At 42.7% G+C, this 16,332-nt stretch overlaps 1 protein-coding gene across 1 annotated transcript in view; it reads right to left on the bottom strand.

The window, feature by feature from the left end:
- The window catches only part of GCNA (germ cell nuclear acidic peptidase), an 82,400-nt gene that overhangs the window by 12,196 nt on the left and 53,872 nt on the right, over positions 1-16,332 (bottom strand). Inside the window, exons 9-10 of the mRNA XM_088445485.1 lie at positions 12,519-12,654; positions 4,107-4,245 (exon numbers count right to left, since the gene is read on the bottom strand). Of these exons, the coding sequence (XP_088301611.1) occupies positions 4,107-4,245; positions 12,519-12,654 (275 nt within the window). The remainder of the gene's footprint in view (positions 1-4,106; positions 4,246-12,518; positions 12,655-16,332) is intronic.

Here is a 16,332-nt window from a genome sequence, read left to right as displayed (position 1 = left end):
GGAATTGTTTTTTCATGTAAAATGTTTGTTAAGCTAGCTACAGTACTTATGCTTCAAATGTTAAACACACTGGGTTAAACATTTGCATAAATTAGCATTTGTCGGTATTTGGGCCTTGTTGTTAGTCAAAGGACATGTAAATATCTTTGTCCACACATTAAGTGTCATTTCCTCTGATGAAAACGATCTATAAAGCAGAGAAGCATCTAAGGAGAGGCAGGGCTTGGTCTGGTCTCCACTTTGGCCGACAAAGGGCCTGATTCAGACCCACTCGCGAGCGGCTGTCCGCTCGCAAGTGGGTCGATGTTATGGACTGAGCATGCGCACGACGGAGGGAGCTCCGTCGTGCGCATGCGCCAGACGCGACGAGCGAAGGAAAGTCCTTCGCTCGTTGCGTCCGATCAAAGGGGGCGTGCTGTCAATGTTGATTGACAGCACGCCCCCTTTGGTGGGCGTGCCGGGGGCGTGCCTCCCTGACGGGGGCGTTCCCACGGGAACGCCTCCCGTCAGAAGCCGGCCCACTGACATCACTAGTGATGTCAGTGGGAGTGATTTTGGCTCTGATAGAGTCAAAATCACTCCGGAGCTTGCGGTTGAAAACCTCAACCGCAGGCTCCGGCTCGCAATTTCGATGGTCGCGATGGTCTCGACCATCGCGGCCATCACAATGCACGCTCGTATAGCCTGTGGGTGGTGACCCACAGCTATACGAGCGTCCAGGAGGACGCTCCATGAAAATGGAGCCCGGCCCTCATTCAGAGCGTGCGCTCTGCTCAGAGCGTACGGCTCTGAATGAGGGCCAAAGTTCCCAGATTGAAGTATCCTCTTTCTAAAGAGTCTGATCCCTGGTAGGATCTCGGGGAAGGAATTTATTACCAATTATTGCAGATGAACAACAGAGGACTTTGGGAGCCTGCAAATGGGGACAGTATCTGGGAGCTGTATAAAAAGGACCAGATCCTACAAACTTTGCAGCTTTTTCATAATCAGATGACTGGGCCTCTAATAAGAGGAGAATTCATATCTAAAATGCTATTATTTCAAGATTAAATCATTATATGGTCAGGGTTTAAAACATTTTATTATTGCGAATGCCCCCACCCGGCTACTTCTTGATGCCACCCGGCTGGAAAAATTTTCTGGGGAGAGCACTGGAGTGCACCAAATAGTCTGTGCAATTACTGAGTGTGAATGGTCAGCTTCCTACTAACATGTATGCTTTTGAGTCTTAGGCTGTTCTTTAACCTATATATTACCAATTCGGATTGCAGACTAATGCAGCAATAAAACGCTCATTAAGTTTATGAGTATTATTATGCAACTCCACGAGTATTGGAAGGTACTGAATAACATGTATGACTGAGCCTCAGGCTGCTTATTCATATACACATTGTCTGTGGAAGTCGTAGACAAACACTGGAGTATTTGCAGCTATTAAACATTTTTTGCAGATTATCATTCATTGGGTGGAACCAGCTGCTGAGTGTACCTTGGATTAGTCAGATTAATATTTAAGTTTTTATGTCCATGCCACCTTTTTTTTTTTCTACAATATGCAGCAATATTTTAGGGTCTAGTAACCTTAGGAGGAAGGAGCAGACAGTGCTCATCAGAAGTATTATGGCCAGGGCCTCTTTTCAAGATAATGTTGTACAGAGCCCATTTTATGGTTTGTAGTTATTTCTATGGATTGTGTCCACTAGATATATATGTGAATCCCGCACCAGTATTGTAATGGTATGGTGTGTGTGTATATATATATATATATATATATATATATATATATACACACATATACACACACACATACATATATACACACACACACAGCATGTGGTTTGGCACTAGAGACAATAAGGAACTATTTGCTGGGTGCCTTCTTAAATAACATATACAGCAGGTGTTTCCTTTAGGAGCTGAATAAGCCCCCTTATGAAAGAAGAATGGAGTGCCTGCTGTGTATAATATATACATATATATATATATCTCATTTGCCCACCTTGTGAAGTTGAGTGGCAACCATTATTGTTCACCCGCAAATTGCTCGTGTTCTAGTGCCGCCAACATAGTGGAATGAGCGCATAATCCTTTTGATTTCTTCCATTGCCCGGGAGCTCTTGGTCCCTCCCATGGTGGCTGATTCGCTCTTTGCAGTGAACTTTTATTGGATTTCCCCTTAGAAGAGTTTGATACTTAACAAGTGCGCTTAAGACTGGGGTAGAGAACTGGGAGGCAGACTCAGCAGGCATACCCTGCACCCCGCAGATTGGTCCCTTGACCCATTCTCACAAAAAGTCAAGAAATTAGGTAAACCATATGTCGAGGTAATGGCAACTTGGATGAACCACAAATTAGACTGTATTGTTCAAGAACAAGAGCGCCAAAATATTTCTAGTAGATGGAAATGAAAGTTCCTTTTTATTTTCAACTTGTCTATCTAGGGTTATCAAAAAGCTAAAAAAGGAAGTTGCTAAGGCAATTCTTGTAGCTCCAGATAGGCCAAGACAGTTGTGGTTTAGAGTTTAGAAAAAAATGGCAAGAAGCCCACCATGGCTCATCCGGTTGGCTTCTGTTAAGGCAAGTACTGGTTTTTTTTTTGTCAGGATTTAGCCCATATGGCTTTAATGGTATGCAGTCGGGAAGTTGGCGGACCTAATCCCAACAGCCGGCTTCCCGACTGCTTAATCCCGGCGAGGGTTAAATGAAAGGCGTCTAAATCTATTAGGCAGCCCCCCGGGAGGTTAGGGTTGGGCTAGGAGAAGGGGGGGGTTAGGCACCCCCCGGGGGGGGACTTAGGTTTAGGCGGCAGGGAAGGGGGGATTAGGGTTAGGCACTGGGGGGGAAGGTTAGGGTTAGGCACCCCTAAGGGAGGGTTAGGGGGTAGAATTAGGTTAGACAATACTTACCTTGGACGATCTGGATTTCCTCCTCTGCCGGGATTCTAACCGCCGGGCATGGGTCCGGTGGTAAATCATAATGATTCCAGCTTTCATAGTGCGGCTGTTCAAACCATGACTTTGTAGTTAAAAAGTTTTTCTGACAGTGGGGTGGAAACCATGCAAAAATCTAGAAACAGTCTTCAGCTAAGACCTACCATAATAGTATGTTATTTGGTATGAACAGATGGAAATTTCCACTTCATCCATTAAACTTAGTAGGTTGCCTCACTTTTTACAGGAGGGTCTGGATATGCTAAGGGGTCCATGTACTAAGCCTTGGAGAGAGAAAAAATGGCAACCAAGCAAAATCCTTCACTTTAACCAATAAATTCTGTAGAAAGCTGAAAAACAGTTTTCCTCTTTGCGTTTTCCAAAGTCAGAAGAGTTTCCAAGTTAGAGTCTCACTCTCCCAGATTCCTTCATACCCTCAGTCATTAAACATGAACCCCCTACCAAAGGTCATATCAAAAGTTAACTTAAATCAGGATAAATCCAGAAAGATATTCTGGAGGTAAAAGATTTAATTTTCGTTTTAGACAGGGCTATAAGTCTATCTGCATAGGACAACTTGCTTCGGAGACTGATGACCTCCTGATCAACCTCAATCCACAAAAAGAAAAAAAAAAAAAGGAGGTTGCCCTAAAACCAGGCAGACTATTGCTAGAAGGATTACCGCTCTTATTCATTAGGCAGCTAATGGAGCAGGTAAACAAGAGAGCACATTCCAACAGGTTGGCGAATGCCACTGGAGCGTTGTGACATAGTGCTTTGGTGCATCAGCTGGCCTAATGGTCTCATGTCCATTCATTTACACTTTGGGATGTCCCAGTGGTTCATGTGTCTCGCAAAGAATGCAAAAAAAAAAAAGGGATTTTGTATGTACATCCACTGGGAGACTCTGGAAAAATAATATACTCTTTTGTTCTGTCACCCTCCCTCTTTACCTCTCATTCACTCTCCCATACTGGGGCAGAGTTAGAATTATAACAGACCTCCTACAAACAAGAGAAGCCTGAACTTCACTGAGATTTTCTTAAAGCTAAAGCTACACTGCAGGCAGCTCTATACCTGCATTGCTCATGGACTTCAAGCAAAGGATTAACAAAGAAAATAAAAATGATTCCTTTTTCTGCAAACAAACTAATGTATTTGTAATTTGTAACATACCAGCAGAATCACAGACTTTCTCCGATAACTCTATCCTTGCATATCGATGCAAAGTCGGGAGATTTTTCTGTCCTGTTACACAGTAACCAGCTGTCTTTCTCATCTTCTTATTCCAGATTATTTCTAACTTGTCCGGAAGCTACAGTTGAAAAAATATATAGTGTTATGAAGTATCCACAGAGGACAACCAGCACATTCACGCACATGAGCAGCTCTTCACAAGCGTCAACAAAGGGCCATAAAACCAAATTTGCTAAAAAACTGCCAAAACTACCTGGGCAGGATTTTACTTATGAGGACATGTATACTCCTACACACATTCTTATTTAGCAGATTTGGTTAATTGATTACAGGTGCTTTTACCATAAAATAGTCTTCAGAGTGATACATTTAAAAAAAAATTGTATTTCCAGGATAATCTTTACATATATACTCCTAAATAAGTCCTCCAGGAACAACGTACTCTCCTAATAATAATAACTGGGAGTATCACATAATGAAGAGAAAAGAAATCAGTAGAACAAAAAGGCACTCATCTAAAAATTAAGAGGGATGGAGGGCGTGGCCTGGTGTATTATGTAGTAGGACGCTGGTCTCTTTCTCCTGCAGCCATCCGTTATTTATCCTGTTCCAGCTGCTGGAATTGCTCAAGTCTGTATCTGGGGGACTATCTTCTCCTGCCTCGGGTGACCTGCTCCTTACGTCCAGTTAACCCGCTTACTTCTGCTGCCTTGCCCGAGTGTGTGTGGCAGTCTCCCACTCCACGCCTGAGTGACTGCCCTTCACTGCTGGATCCCCGCGATCTCTGGAGTGGCCCGTGGTCTTCTGCGGCTCCTTCCGGGTCCTGCGGCTCCATGTGGTCCCCTCTCCTCCAGCAGCGATGTGTGCGGACGGCCACCCGACAGTCTGATATCCCTGAGCCTGCTGAATCAGTAAGTGCAGGCATGCTGACTGGCCCGGTGGCTATCTGGTCTGCAGGGACACGCTGCTGCAGGCTCCCCTGGCAGCTGATTCGTATCTAGTGCTGCTTCTTGGTATCTGCCTGAATTCTGACTCTCTCTCCTAACAACAACTACACAGCCTTGGAGTGGTTGTACTTCCCAATGGGGGCCCTTCATCTTTCCTCCTGCCAATACCCCCTACCTTTGCAATTCTGCCTGCTTGTCAGCTTCCACTTCCTCACTCACAGGCTCCTGGTGCCTCTCCACTCCTGCCTGTTTCATAAACAGAGACTCTTCACTTCTGTTTTTTTTTTTTCTTGCTACTCTGTACAACAGATCTTTCAAGCTATTAATGCCTCTGCCCAGTGGCTTATTAACAAATTTGGAGACTTACAGGTGTCTATTCTCTCTCCTTACGGTATCCCTTGGAATCGTCGGGAGGAAGTCGAGGTGTCTGAATCTCCAATTCCTGAATCTCCAATCCTCGCTTCCTTTGTGAAAGATAATTTCCTGTATTTCTCCTTCCCTATGGCTGCAGCGCTTCCTGAATTTGATATTTTCTTAGTTCGAGGGTGGTTGGACTCAGCTGTGGAACCTATAAAGCTTTCTATCCTGTCCAATATGTCGTGGCTCCAGGATTTGCAGTTATTGTATTCTATGTGCTTCTCTGTTTGTCCTCGGGTGGGCTGCTCCTCTTTTTACATTTCTTGCAGGAGGCTGAGGCATGGCCGGATTGATATCCTATAGTCTATTATTTCGCCTTACTGTTTGATCGCTGTCTTTACCCCTTTTATTTTTTCCTGTTACTGTATCTTTGTGTATTTTATTATGGTGGATTTCAAGCTCTTGATAGAAATGTATGTATACAAGTTGTTTCAGTTTAAGGGTATTATCCTGCCCTATTTAGCTCAAGACATCTCATTTAGTTACCCAGTTATTCACATTTGGTCTGTATTTAACTTTTTATCTTTATATTTTTATAAAATTCACTGTTTTAAGGGTCACCCTACCATATCCGGTTAAGGTCACTTCTTTACCAAGTCACCCCAGTCATTTATACTATGTCTGTTTCCAGCCTATGTTATCTAAATATTTGCATATAAATGACTTGGGCAAAGAGATAAATGGTCATAATCTAGACAGAGCAGGATTCTAGCATTTTTTTAATGGTAGAATCCTGCTCTATCTAGATTATGAACATTTATCTCTTTGCCTTTATATCAAGGGGGAAGGGGTTGTTCGAGGTAGCTTAGCGGAAATGCTACGTTACAGTGTCAGCGGCTGTAACTGTAAAGTAGTGTTTCGCAAGCAAATACACCCGCCGTTGCACACAGAACATAGGAATGCTATGTATTTGCATCGTTGTGAGATTAAGACGCATTGGAAGGTAAAAAGTCACACAAACAAAACCTTCTGCCCTACAGAGTCACATGGAGCTCCCGCTTTATGTGTAGCCACAGAGGATAGATGTATATGGACCCATCTGTATGTGCCTTTCTATATCCTCTTTGATCTCTGGCTCCAGGAACCTAAATGGCACCTTCGGGTACTTGGCATGTTCTTATGCGATTTAGAATTTTATGTATACCCGGTTTTGATTATTCTGATCTTCAATTTTACTCTGCCTTATGTCATTATGCATGCCACATTTATTTCCATGTCTGCTGCATTTATTTATACATTTTATTGTAAGGTGCATTTTAAAATTTCAATACAAATGACTCAATATAAAAAAATAAAATAAAAAAAAAGGGATATTAATATTCTCTCAAAATCCATAGCAGATTCATATTTAGAGAATAGGACTGGATATAGACAATTTGCAGGAGGAAGTCACTATTAAGGCTGGAAACATACAGGTTTGTTAGGACTCCTTTTTTAATTGGCTAGACTGTATACACCAGTCAGCCATAACATTAAAACCACCTGTCTATTATTTAGGGCGCATGTCATAGCGCCAAAACAGCTCTGACCCGTCGAGGCATGGACTCCACATATGACCTCTGGAGGTGTCCTGTGGTATCTGGCATTGAGGGGTTAGCAGCAGATGTGAGGTGGGGCCTCCATGACTTATTGTGCTGCTGACAAAGGCCACTGACATCAGTGAACACGGTTGCCATGAAGGGGTGTACTTGGTCTGCAACAATGTTTAGATAGATGGTACGTGTCAAAAGTAACAGCCACATGAATGGCAGGACCCAATGTTTCCCAGCAGAACATTGCCCAGAGCATAACACTGCCCCCAAAGGCTTGACTTCTTTCTATAGAGCATTCTAATGCCATCTCTTTCCCAGGTAAACGACATGCACACGGCCGTCCACATAAGGTAAAAGAAAATGTGATTCATCAGACCAGGCCACCTTCTTCCATGCTCAAGTTCTGACACTCATGTCCCATTGGTTCAGCGGTGGACAGGGGTCAGCATAGGCACTCTGACCAGTCTGCAGCTACACAACGCAGCAAGCTGTGATGCAGTCTGTCCTAGCTCCTTTCTATCATAGCCAGCATTAACATGTTCAGCAATCACAGCATTAGATGTAAAAAAGTTATTTTTAGCAAAACTGAAGCATGGTTGTCATTTTATGAAGCCAATTCTACTGGATGTATAGAGATTCCATGGAAGAGACAACTGATTATCAGTTGAAGCAGTCAGTCAGTGACAGAAAAGATGTTTGCATAGTTTGATTTTAAGGTTTCCACCAATTGCATGGTTTCAATTCATTATTCAGAAATCAAAGAGAAACAGAATGTGACTGAATTTTTCTATTTAATTCTTATTCATTTTTTCTATCCACTGTTCTATCCTCACAATGGTCATGAGTTTTCATAATTATAATATAGTTGGTAAATATTTTGATATATAAATTTAAAAATAATTTCTAATTAATTGGCACCAAATTCAGTTAGAAGCGGGTTACCACCACAACTTTTTCCTATTCAATTAGGAGGTACGGACTAAAATCTGCATTAACTCTCACTGAGACCCATATTAATTTAGCATAGATTCCTGAGTAGGAACAAAAATCCCTGCTTCAATATAAAAATTTCCAGACCTTGCTCAGAACCTTTGGTACCAACCACCCTATTAATAAGGCACATAGAAGTTTCTATATAGTCAAAACTGGCCACTAAACATGTCCTTTTGTAGGAGATTTTCTACAAAAAGCTGAATGGGGTAAAATCAGTGGTTCTCAAAAATCCAACAAGCCATCTGACACATAACTCCCTGATAAAGGCCAAACGGGCTGAAACGCGTTGGAGACCAAAAGGTTCCACCACAAGACTACCACAACAATTATATTCTGGAGATCTGTATGAAGAAAAACTGCTGTTTACACAACGAATCGAGCAGCGGCTCAATCACTGTGACCATACCCAGAAGAAGCAGACGGAGGAGAAGACGCAGACACGTGACCAGACCAGGAGAACCAGACGGGAAGAAGGGAGGACACGCATCGCAAACCAGCACAGCCGGCAGGAGGAAGTAGCGGACAGCGGCGAGGCAAAAGAAGGTAAGTCTCCAGTGTGATAAGGATGAATGGTAATTGGCTTCAGAGAGCCCGACCATAACATCCCCTCACACCAACGTAGCAGCCGCTCCGGAGTGCATTTCTGGCAAGCGTCTGGGATCAGGCGTACTGCCAGCACCTTCACCAGGGGTGAACTAGCCCGTTTGAGATTTAACCCCCTACTTGCCGATTAGTCCGTACTCACTTCCTCAAGAAGCACACCCCGGGCATCTCACTACCAGCACTACATCAAAGTACTGTAAGGTATCAGCGGGACGCCGCTGGTACCATTAACAACTCAATCCACAAAGACTTTTTGCCTGCACTTCTGTTTTGCGAGCATCATTTTCTCTGGAAGTGACTTATTCTGACTTCTGACACCAATCCATCAGTTATCATTACAATACCTTGACATATGTAATTATCTATACGTTCAGCAGTTTCATACTGATCTCCTCCGTATATTTGCGTTATATGGTGTTTTTGCTAATTGCCATATCCTCATTGAATCCTAATTGTTTATGCTACATGCAGTGATTTAGATTTATTTAGGTATATATGTATGTCTTTTACCAAGCGTTTTTTCTTAACATATTTACCCTCCTAATAATTTGATTAGCCCATATTGGACCAGTTCTCTAGTTTGGCACAAGGTTTAGTTGAGCGCAGTATATAATTTAAATTATTCATTCCTATACCTACAGAGTCAGCTGTTCTATTTACTGCAGCTCGCTATTACCATACCCATTCTCAGTGCGCAGTTATCCTACTCCCTCTTTTCTTAAGCCACCTGGTGAGCATTTCTGTCCGTGGAAACAGGTGGGATAATTACTGACCCAGCAAAATAGATTCTCTCACCTGTGCATGATAAATAGACATCCACAATACATGACCTGTTGGTGGTACCTGAAGACTGGAGTTAAGAACCACTGGGTTAAATAATGTGGGACAGGTATTTGGGGGTGTTGTATAGATAAGACATGAGATTTCAACTTACAGCTGTACCCCAAATTCATTAGAGGTTTTCATTTGCTGAAAAACACTTACTTAATGTTTTTACACTGTGAATATGCAAAAATCAACCATTTGACACCTTGTAAGATCCCCAAATACTTTGCTTCTGGCCAATAACAGCTTTCTATACTGCCCTGCCACCTTATTGGCCACTTTTTTTGGGGTTGTGCGATTTTCCCACTTTTCCTCACACTTCTAACAGATAAAACCATGCAGAATTACCACACCACCTCCACGGTAAGCATTATTTAATTGAACAGTGAGGGTTGAGGTAATGTAACCCAAGGTAAAATCTCCACATAACCAGACAAAATGAAATTAGCCCCTTCATATTGGTGTATAGCGATGTAAAATAAGTTTTACACCTTAATAAAGGATTAAAAGAAAATAAATAAAATATAGAAAAGCAAAAATTAGAGCAATACATTCCCCTACATAATTCCAGGCCCTGTAAGTGAACCAACTTCTGTGAAGTTTAAACGTGACTGTTTTATAATCACTGACAACAGAAGGGAAAAGGGAAGAGAAAAGGGAAAGGAAGCAACTATTTCTGGTCTGGTGCACTAACAGGCTTACACATATGTAAATCTTATCTCCTCAGGAAAATAAATTAAAATATAACTTTTATTAGGTATTAATAAAATATAATGTGTCCAATATAGTCAAATAAAGGCGAAATATAAAATAAAATAAAAGTAAGGTAAGAGAAAGTAGGATATATTGAAAATAAGTAATTAAAACACCTCCTGTGTCTGCCGGATATAAATAACCATGATTTTTATACTCTGCATATGGATGGCACAATCATGATTGGATGCATAGATCTGCGATATATAAAATATCTCTATGAGTATAAGTGTACAGGCCCCACCCTATATCTTAAATAGTATTACTCATTTATCCTAAATGAATGGTTATATTGAATTCAGCAAAAGTGTCTAGATATTGTAGAAAAGATTTTCACAAGGTACTTGGTGTCCTGTGTATATTTTTAAATAGATACAATGTTTTATGTAAGTCGACACCAAGTATCTAGTTTGCCGTGTGAGGACTCATAGATACATTAGGATATATAGTTGTTATGATTCTCATATATCATGACACTATCTGAGCCAGATATGGTGATAAGGGGTAAACACCTGTGAGGGTAACCGCACAGAAATCCCCCACACTTATGCACCCCTCAAAACACTGGATAATGATCTCTTGATGAGGCACATAAATATCTATACATATAAATAGATTGCGGAATAATGTTAGGCAGAGAGTCACAGTCGCTCTTATATCTGCTTTATAAATTCCACCAATATTGAGAATACCCAGAGGGGAGGAAATATGCTGCACGTATGACTGTGCATCCTTAATTCATATGGATGTGCCGCATCGTTGCTAATAGCAGTATTGCAGAGTTATATATTTTTTTATAATGCTTAAATCACTGTCCCAGAATTGGGTAAAGTGATATGCAATCCCGCATATGATAGTGCGGTATCCGGCAGCATGCAGGTAACGCCGACGCGCGTTTCACCACGGGCTGCTTTTTCAATATACTATTGAAACAACGAAGTCTGGGGGCACCTCCGGAAACTAGAAACATTTAATAACTATTGGAGTTATATAGGCTTGAAAGCTATATTATATTATATACGTACTAAGAATATCTACCTCAGGTTTAAGATCACCATCACATAATCAGTGCGGGACCACTTTCGATGTAAAAAATCTGTTTTGTAATCACATTTATACTTTGCTAGGATTACAGGTTATATGTTTTTTTTTGTTTATTTTTAATAATTAGCCTGTCCTGGTGTTACATTCATTTGTAATACAAACTCCTTTCACAGCTTTGTTTGCAGTCTGCATAAAGAGGAGGCTCATAGTGCACTTCTATTCCAGTCGTAGGGCTCAATTCAATTAGCCGCGAAGGGTGAGAGTTGCCGTGGCGTTAAAACACCGGCACCTCATCTCGCACCCTTCGCAGCACGCTCAGAATCCAGATTCGCACAATTTTGCTCGGAACCCTATGGGGCTACAAGCACCTTTACGTGAGTACAGGCTGCAGTAAAGTGCAGCTGTTTTTGCGATAACTCGCACCAGCGAGATCATGGCAACTAATTGGATTGAGCCCATAGAGGGGTTGGAAAATTCACTAGCAGATGGGTGGAACGCAATGAGAAGTATAAACAGTCTCTACAGCACTCGATTGCACCAGTCCACATCAAGCAGAGAGACATTTCTACTACATTGCGTAAGGAATTGCTGCCATGTGTGACGATTACCTGGGTGGATCTTTTCTGATCTCCCCGTTTTCAACAAAAATGACTATGTGTACTGCATTTTCACACAAACACAGACATACAGGGAAGTTAACAGAGTTGTGTGTGGCCTTGGTGTGGTAAGGAATTCTAAGTAAAGGACTGTACACAAGGTCACATCAGACAACAACTAGATATCGTTGTCTGATCGTCCTACATGTGCTGGATGATATTTATCGAACATCCAGCACATTCACCATTCCCCCCCCCCCCCCCCACCCCAAGTACTGTAACGACCCTGGATCAACGATAGCAACCAGGCTAACCTGATCGATATTGACCAGGTTGGCCTCCATGCACGGGCAATGGTTGATATCGACCATCGGTGCCCGCGCATCGACCATTTATTTGGTCGTTGGAAGGGGCTTATAATCAGGACGATATAAACGATCGAACTATATAGTTTACATCGTCCTGATTATCTGACAGCGTGGATGCACCATAAGAGCCATTGAGGTAGAGTCTGATATACCTAAATAAATCTGCCTAATACATTGATGCGATCTAAATAGAGCATAATCGTTATAAAGGTAATAACGATTATTAACATTGTGCCAATTTATAGGATTTAGCAGCATATTCAAAAGTGTGTTTATTTGGCAAACTGTATGCAGGAGTGCAAGGCCAACGTACCTGCTGCTCAAAGATGGTGCAGTTGTAATGTCTGTACAGCCTTGTTGTCAGCTCTTGTTTTTTCTGCTTGAAATTCTTCACATATAGAGATGTCGGACAAGACAGATCTTGCAGAAAGCAGTCTGGTACTTTACATCTGTTGAGAACAGTGAAAGCACATTTCAAGTTTTTAGCCTCTTAACACAAAATAAAAGCCAAAGTCCTCACTAGTCACAGTACCTACAATGTAAAGGGATTGCTCACTTTGGGAAAACTCCCATAGAAAGCAGCTACGCGAGGGTCTTTTACTTATTGAAACATTTGCTTCATCTCATGTACAAATAGATGACTTGATACTTCCGGTGGCTGTGTTTACCTAGAGCCTGTCAGGTTGCAGCCTAGGATTGGCCGTTACTCACCACAGCGCCGGCTTCCCATGATCCCTCGGGTGGTCAGACGTCAGGTGTGGCGGCAAGTGAAGCACTGAGCATTATACTTAGAGTCATGTGGACACCCATGAGCTGCGCTGTGCCTCGGTTGCCGTCATGGACGCAGCTATGACAGTTCACATCACTTGACTACCCTTTACCCAACGGTAGCATGGTGGTGGTCAGCTGACGCTGTCCACCAATGATCTGCTACCTTAGGGTATATAGCCAGACTCCGGACAGAAGGAAGTTGCCTGTGCAACGGTGTCGCTACCTTGTGTATACTTGCTGTTACCTCCTCGTGATACCCTCGAGTTTACAAGTGCCAACTCCAAGTGCAACAGTGCGTCCGAACATCTTGCCTGTGTGCCATTCAAGCGTCATCTCATTGTACAACAGTGTGTCTGAACATCCTGCCTGTGTGCCTTTCAAGTACCATCCCCTTGGTGCAATAGTGTGTCAAAACACCTTGACGGTGTGCAGTTCAAGTGCCATCTCTTGTGCAACTGTGCGTCAAAAGACTCTTACGTGTGTACCACTACAATACTAACTCTTGGTGCAGCTGTACTTCTTCCTGAAGTATTTCTCTTGGGCCACTGTAGTATTTTCTCTATTCCCGTGGGTATCTGATAACTGACTAAAATACAGCAACCTGCCCGCTGGGTGCAGCTTAAACCCATATCCCGCTTGCAGGGGTCACTGGTGAACACCTCCCAGTAGTTTAGACTCCGCGCCTTTGGTCAGGTCTCGCCAACATCCGATACTCGTGGATGAGGAGATCTTATATACAGGCCCCACGCCTCCGATTCCTCCCTCAACCCGGGACCTCAGCTTTCACCCCCTCTATAGGGGATTCCCCTAAGCCAAACGTGACAGAGCCCCCTGCAGGTGTCTGTATATTGGCCCAAATCCACTTGGCTAAAAGATTTTCGGCCGCCACACCATTCGAACCAACCTGGTGAGACCCATGGGTATATCAGATGCCAGACTCCGTGCCTGTGGCCGCAGATACTACAGAGATCCAGCCTCGCAGGTGCGAGGCACTGCTCACAGCTGCCATCTTGCTAGTGCGGCTGGGCATCCTCTTCCTTCCCCTTGCCTCCCGGCTAGCTTCCTGCTGAAATGCAGCAAATACCCCTCACTCCTACCATCCAGAGCGCCCAAGTGGAGAGAAAGCTCTCGCAGTGGGCAAACTCCCACTGGGTCTGACAAAACTGCAGCCTGTGCTCCAGCAGCACTTCTCTAAGAGCCTTTATCTATCCTTGCATGTTTTGTTGGCTGCACTGCAGATTGAGCTGAGACCAGATAGGACTGCGTTTGGAATACGGGTGGTATAATGGTAGTTACTCAAGCAATTTATTGGCCCATCACCGATGCATGTAAGGGACGGGTTAGTCCAGGGTTGTATAAAATTGGATTTAAAAAAAATAATAATCAAAAAAACAGATTTGATTTAAATTGGTTTTATTTTTTATATAAAAACGTTTTTAAATAAAACGTTTAAACATTTAAAAGGTTTGCTTAAAAATTTTAATAAAAAATCCTATTTAAATCCAAAAAATCTGATTTAGAATCAAATAAATCAGTTTTTGATCCAAATTTTATGCAACCCTGAATTCTAGACAAGAAAAAGAACAGAAAGAAATCCCCCAGCACACTGCAATGGGCCAAAAGAGACCTACATGCTACATAATAGCAATGCAGACATCTCGGTTACATACATTTGCAAACATATGGTAAGCCACCAGCCACGGCAAGGCATCTCTGCTCAGGTAGTCCTACACTACCTGATAATAGACCTTTCTGTGGTGGTCTGCTACACATCTCCTCTCAGATTGTCTACACCGCATACCGTAAGCATGGCTACTATTTCTGCCAGTATGGTGAAGTTTGTGGCCAAGCAGCATCAAGGTGTCAGAGGCAGTCATTCCTGAAAACCCAGACAAACATACAACTGCTGCAGACTCCACGCCAGCCTCCCCACCCCGCTCCCTCACCACTTTTTGGTGGTCTGGCAGAGGGTACACATCAGACCGATCTAGGTTCATATCCCACTCCATTATTCACAAAGTTTCTGAAATTATTTGTCCACTGGTGGACAAAAAATGGCAAGTCTGAAGGAAATAAAAAGACTCGATTGACTCTGTACGGCACAGCTCACACAGATGATCTGGCTGAGGACCAAGTCTTGATTCAGATGCATGAGTTCAGCATATGAAACTGAAAAAGGAAGAACAACCTGCGCATAATTGTCCTGCCTGAGACAGTAAAGCAGCGAGACTTGGTGCATCTGGTTTCCTCCTGGCTTCCCTCTAAGTTGGCTGCCCACTGTCCATGATGCCGCTAATGACTGAACAGGTTCATCAGGTGGGACCAACCTGCCAACATGACCAACGCAGATACCATCCTGCTATTATGAGCATCCTTAATTACCCAGACAAGGTGCATTTACTGGAAGCCTAAGAAACATCTTGAGCTTCACAACAATGGTGACAAACTTCAAACTTTTCAAAGACTTTTCCTATCAAGTTGCCATGAGATGGAGGTCTCTACTATCGGCAATTCCTTGTTAAAAGCCGGAATCCACTTTGCTCTCCTTTACCGCGAAGCTGTGGGTCACCCATAATGGCAAACTTTTTCTTTTTTTTTTTTAAATCCCGCCTCCTCAGCAAAGGCTTTTCTAGGCTTTTTCCCTAAGGCTTCCACTTTGATTGCAACAGCAGTGGACTAGCCCATTATGACTGTCTACATGTACTGACTTTAATGTTGTATTGTTTTAGCATATAATATGTCTGACCTACTGTGTACACCATTCCAGTCACCTTTTGGGGTCGAATCTTGGCCCGGTCTCCTGACTACCTCTGAGGGTACCCAACTTTCCCTTCCCTCAAACTCGTATAAGGTCAGTTCTACTGTTATTTTGCTGCTTCTTTGGCTGCACACAAAGTTTAAAAACAGGTTCTTGCTGCATTGTTTTTATTTGTTACTCATCTGTAATGTCCTTCCTTGGTGTTTCTTGGGCAGTTGGTGGCTCTCACTCCACTCACTTAGATGGATGAGTGCAACATTTGGGCATTTTTTTCTTGGCAAGGACTGGAGAGTGGGCATGGGTTAATACTGTTGATAAAGAGATGACCTCTCAACATATCAAGAAGTCTAGAAAATGAATGTCTTGGAATGCTGAAGGTCTGAACACACTCATAAAAAAGGAAAAAGGCTTTGTGCCTTTAGAACATTTGAAGCCTGATGTGGTGGTTATCCAGGAATCTCACTGGAAAGAGTTAAAACATTAGTCTAAGATACTTCGATAGATGGTTGCATGTTGGTATCTTTCAACACTAAACAGAGGGTGGTTATTCTTTTTAGCAGTACAATTTATTACACTGTTTTAGCAGATCCAGGAGGCA

The sequence above is a fragment of the Taudactylus pleione genome, unplaced genomic scaffold, assembly GCF_031769625.1.
Source record: "Taudactylus pleione unplaced genomic scaffold, aTauple2 ptg000381l, whole genome shotgun sequence".
In the NCBI taxonomy this organism is placed as follows: domain Eukaryota; kingdom Metazoa; phylum Chordata; class Amphibia; order Anura; family Myobatrachidae; genus Taudactylus; species Taudactylus pleione.
This window is presented reverse-complemented; position numbering and strand designations above follow the sequence as displayed.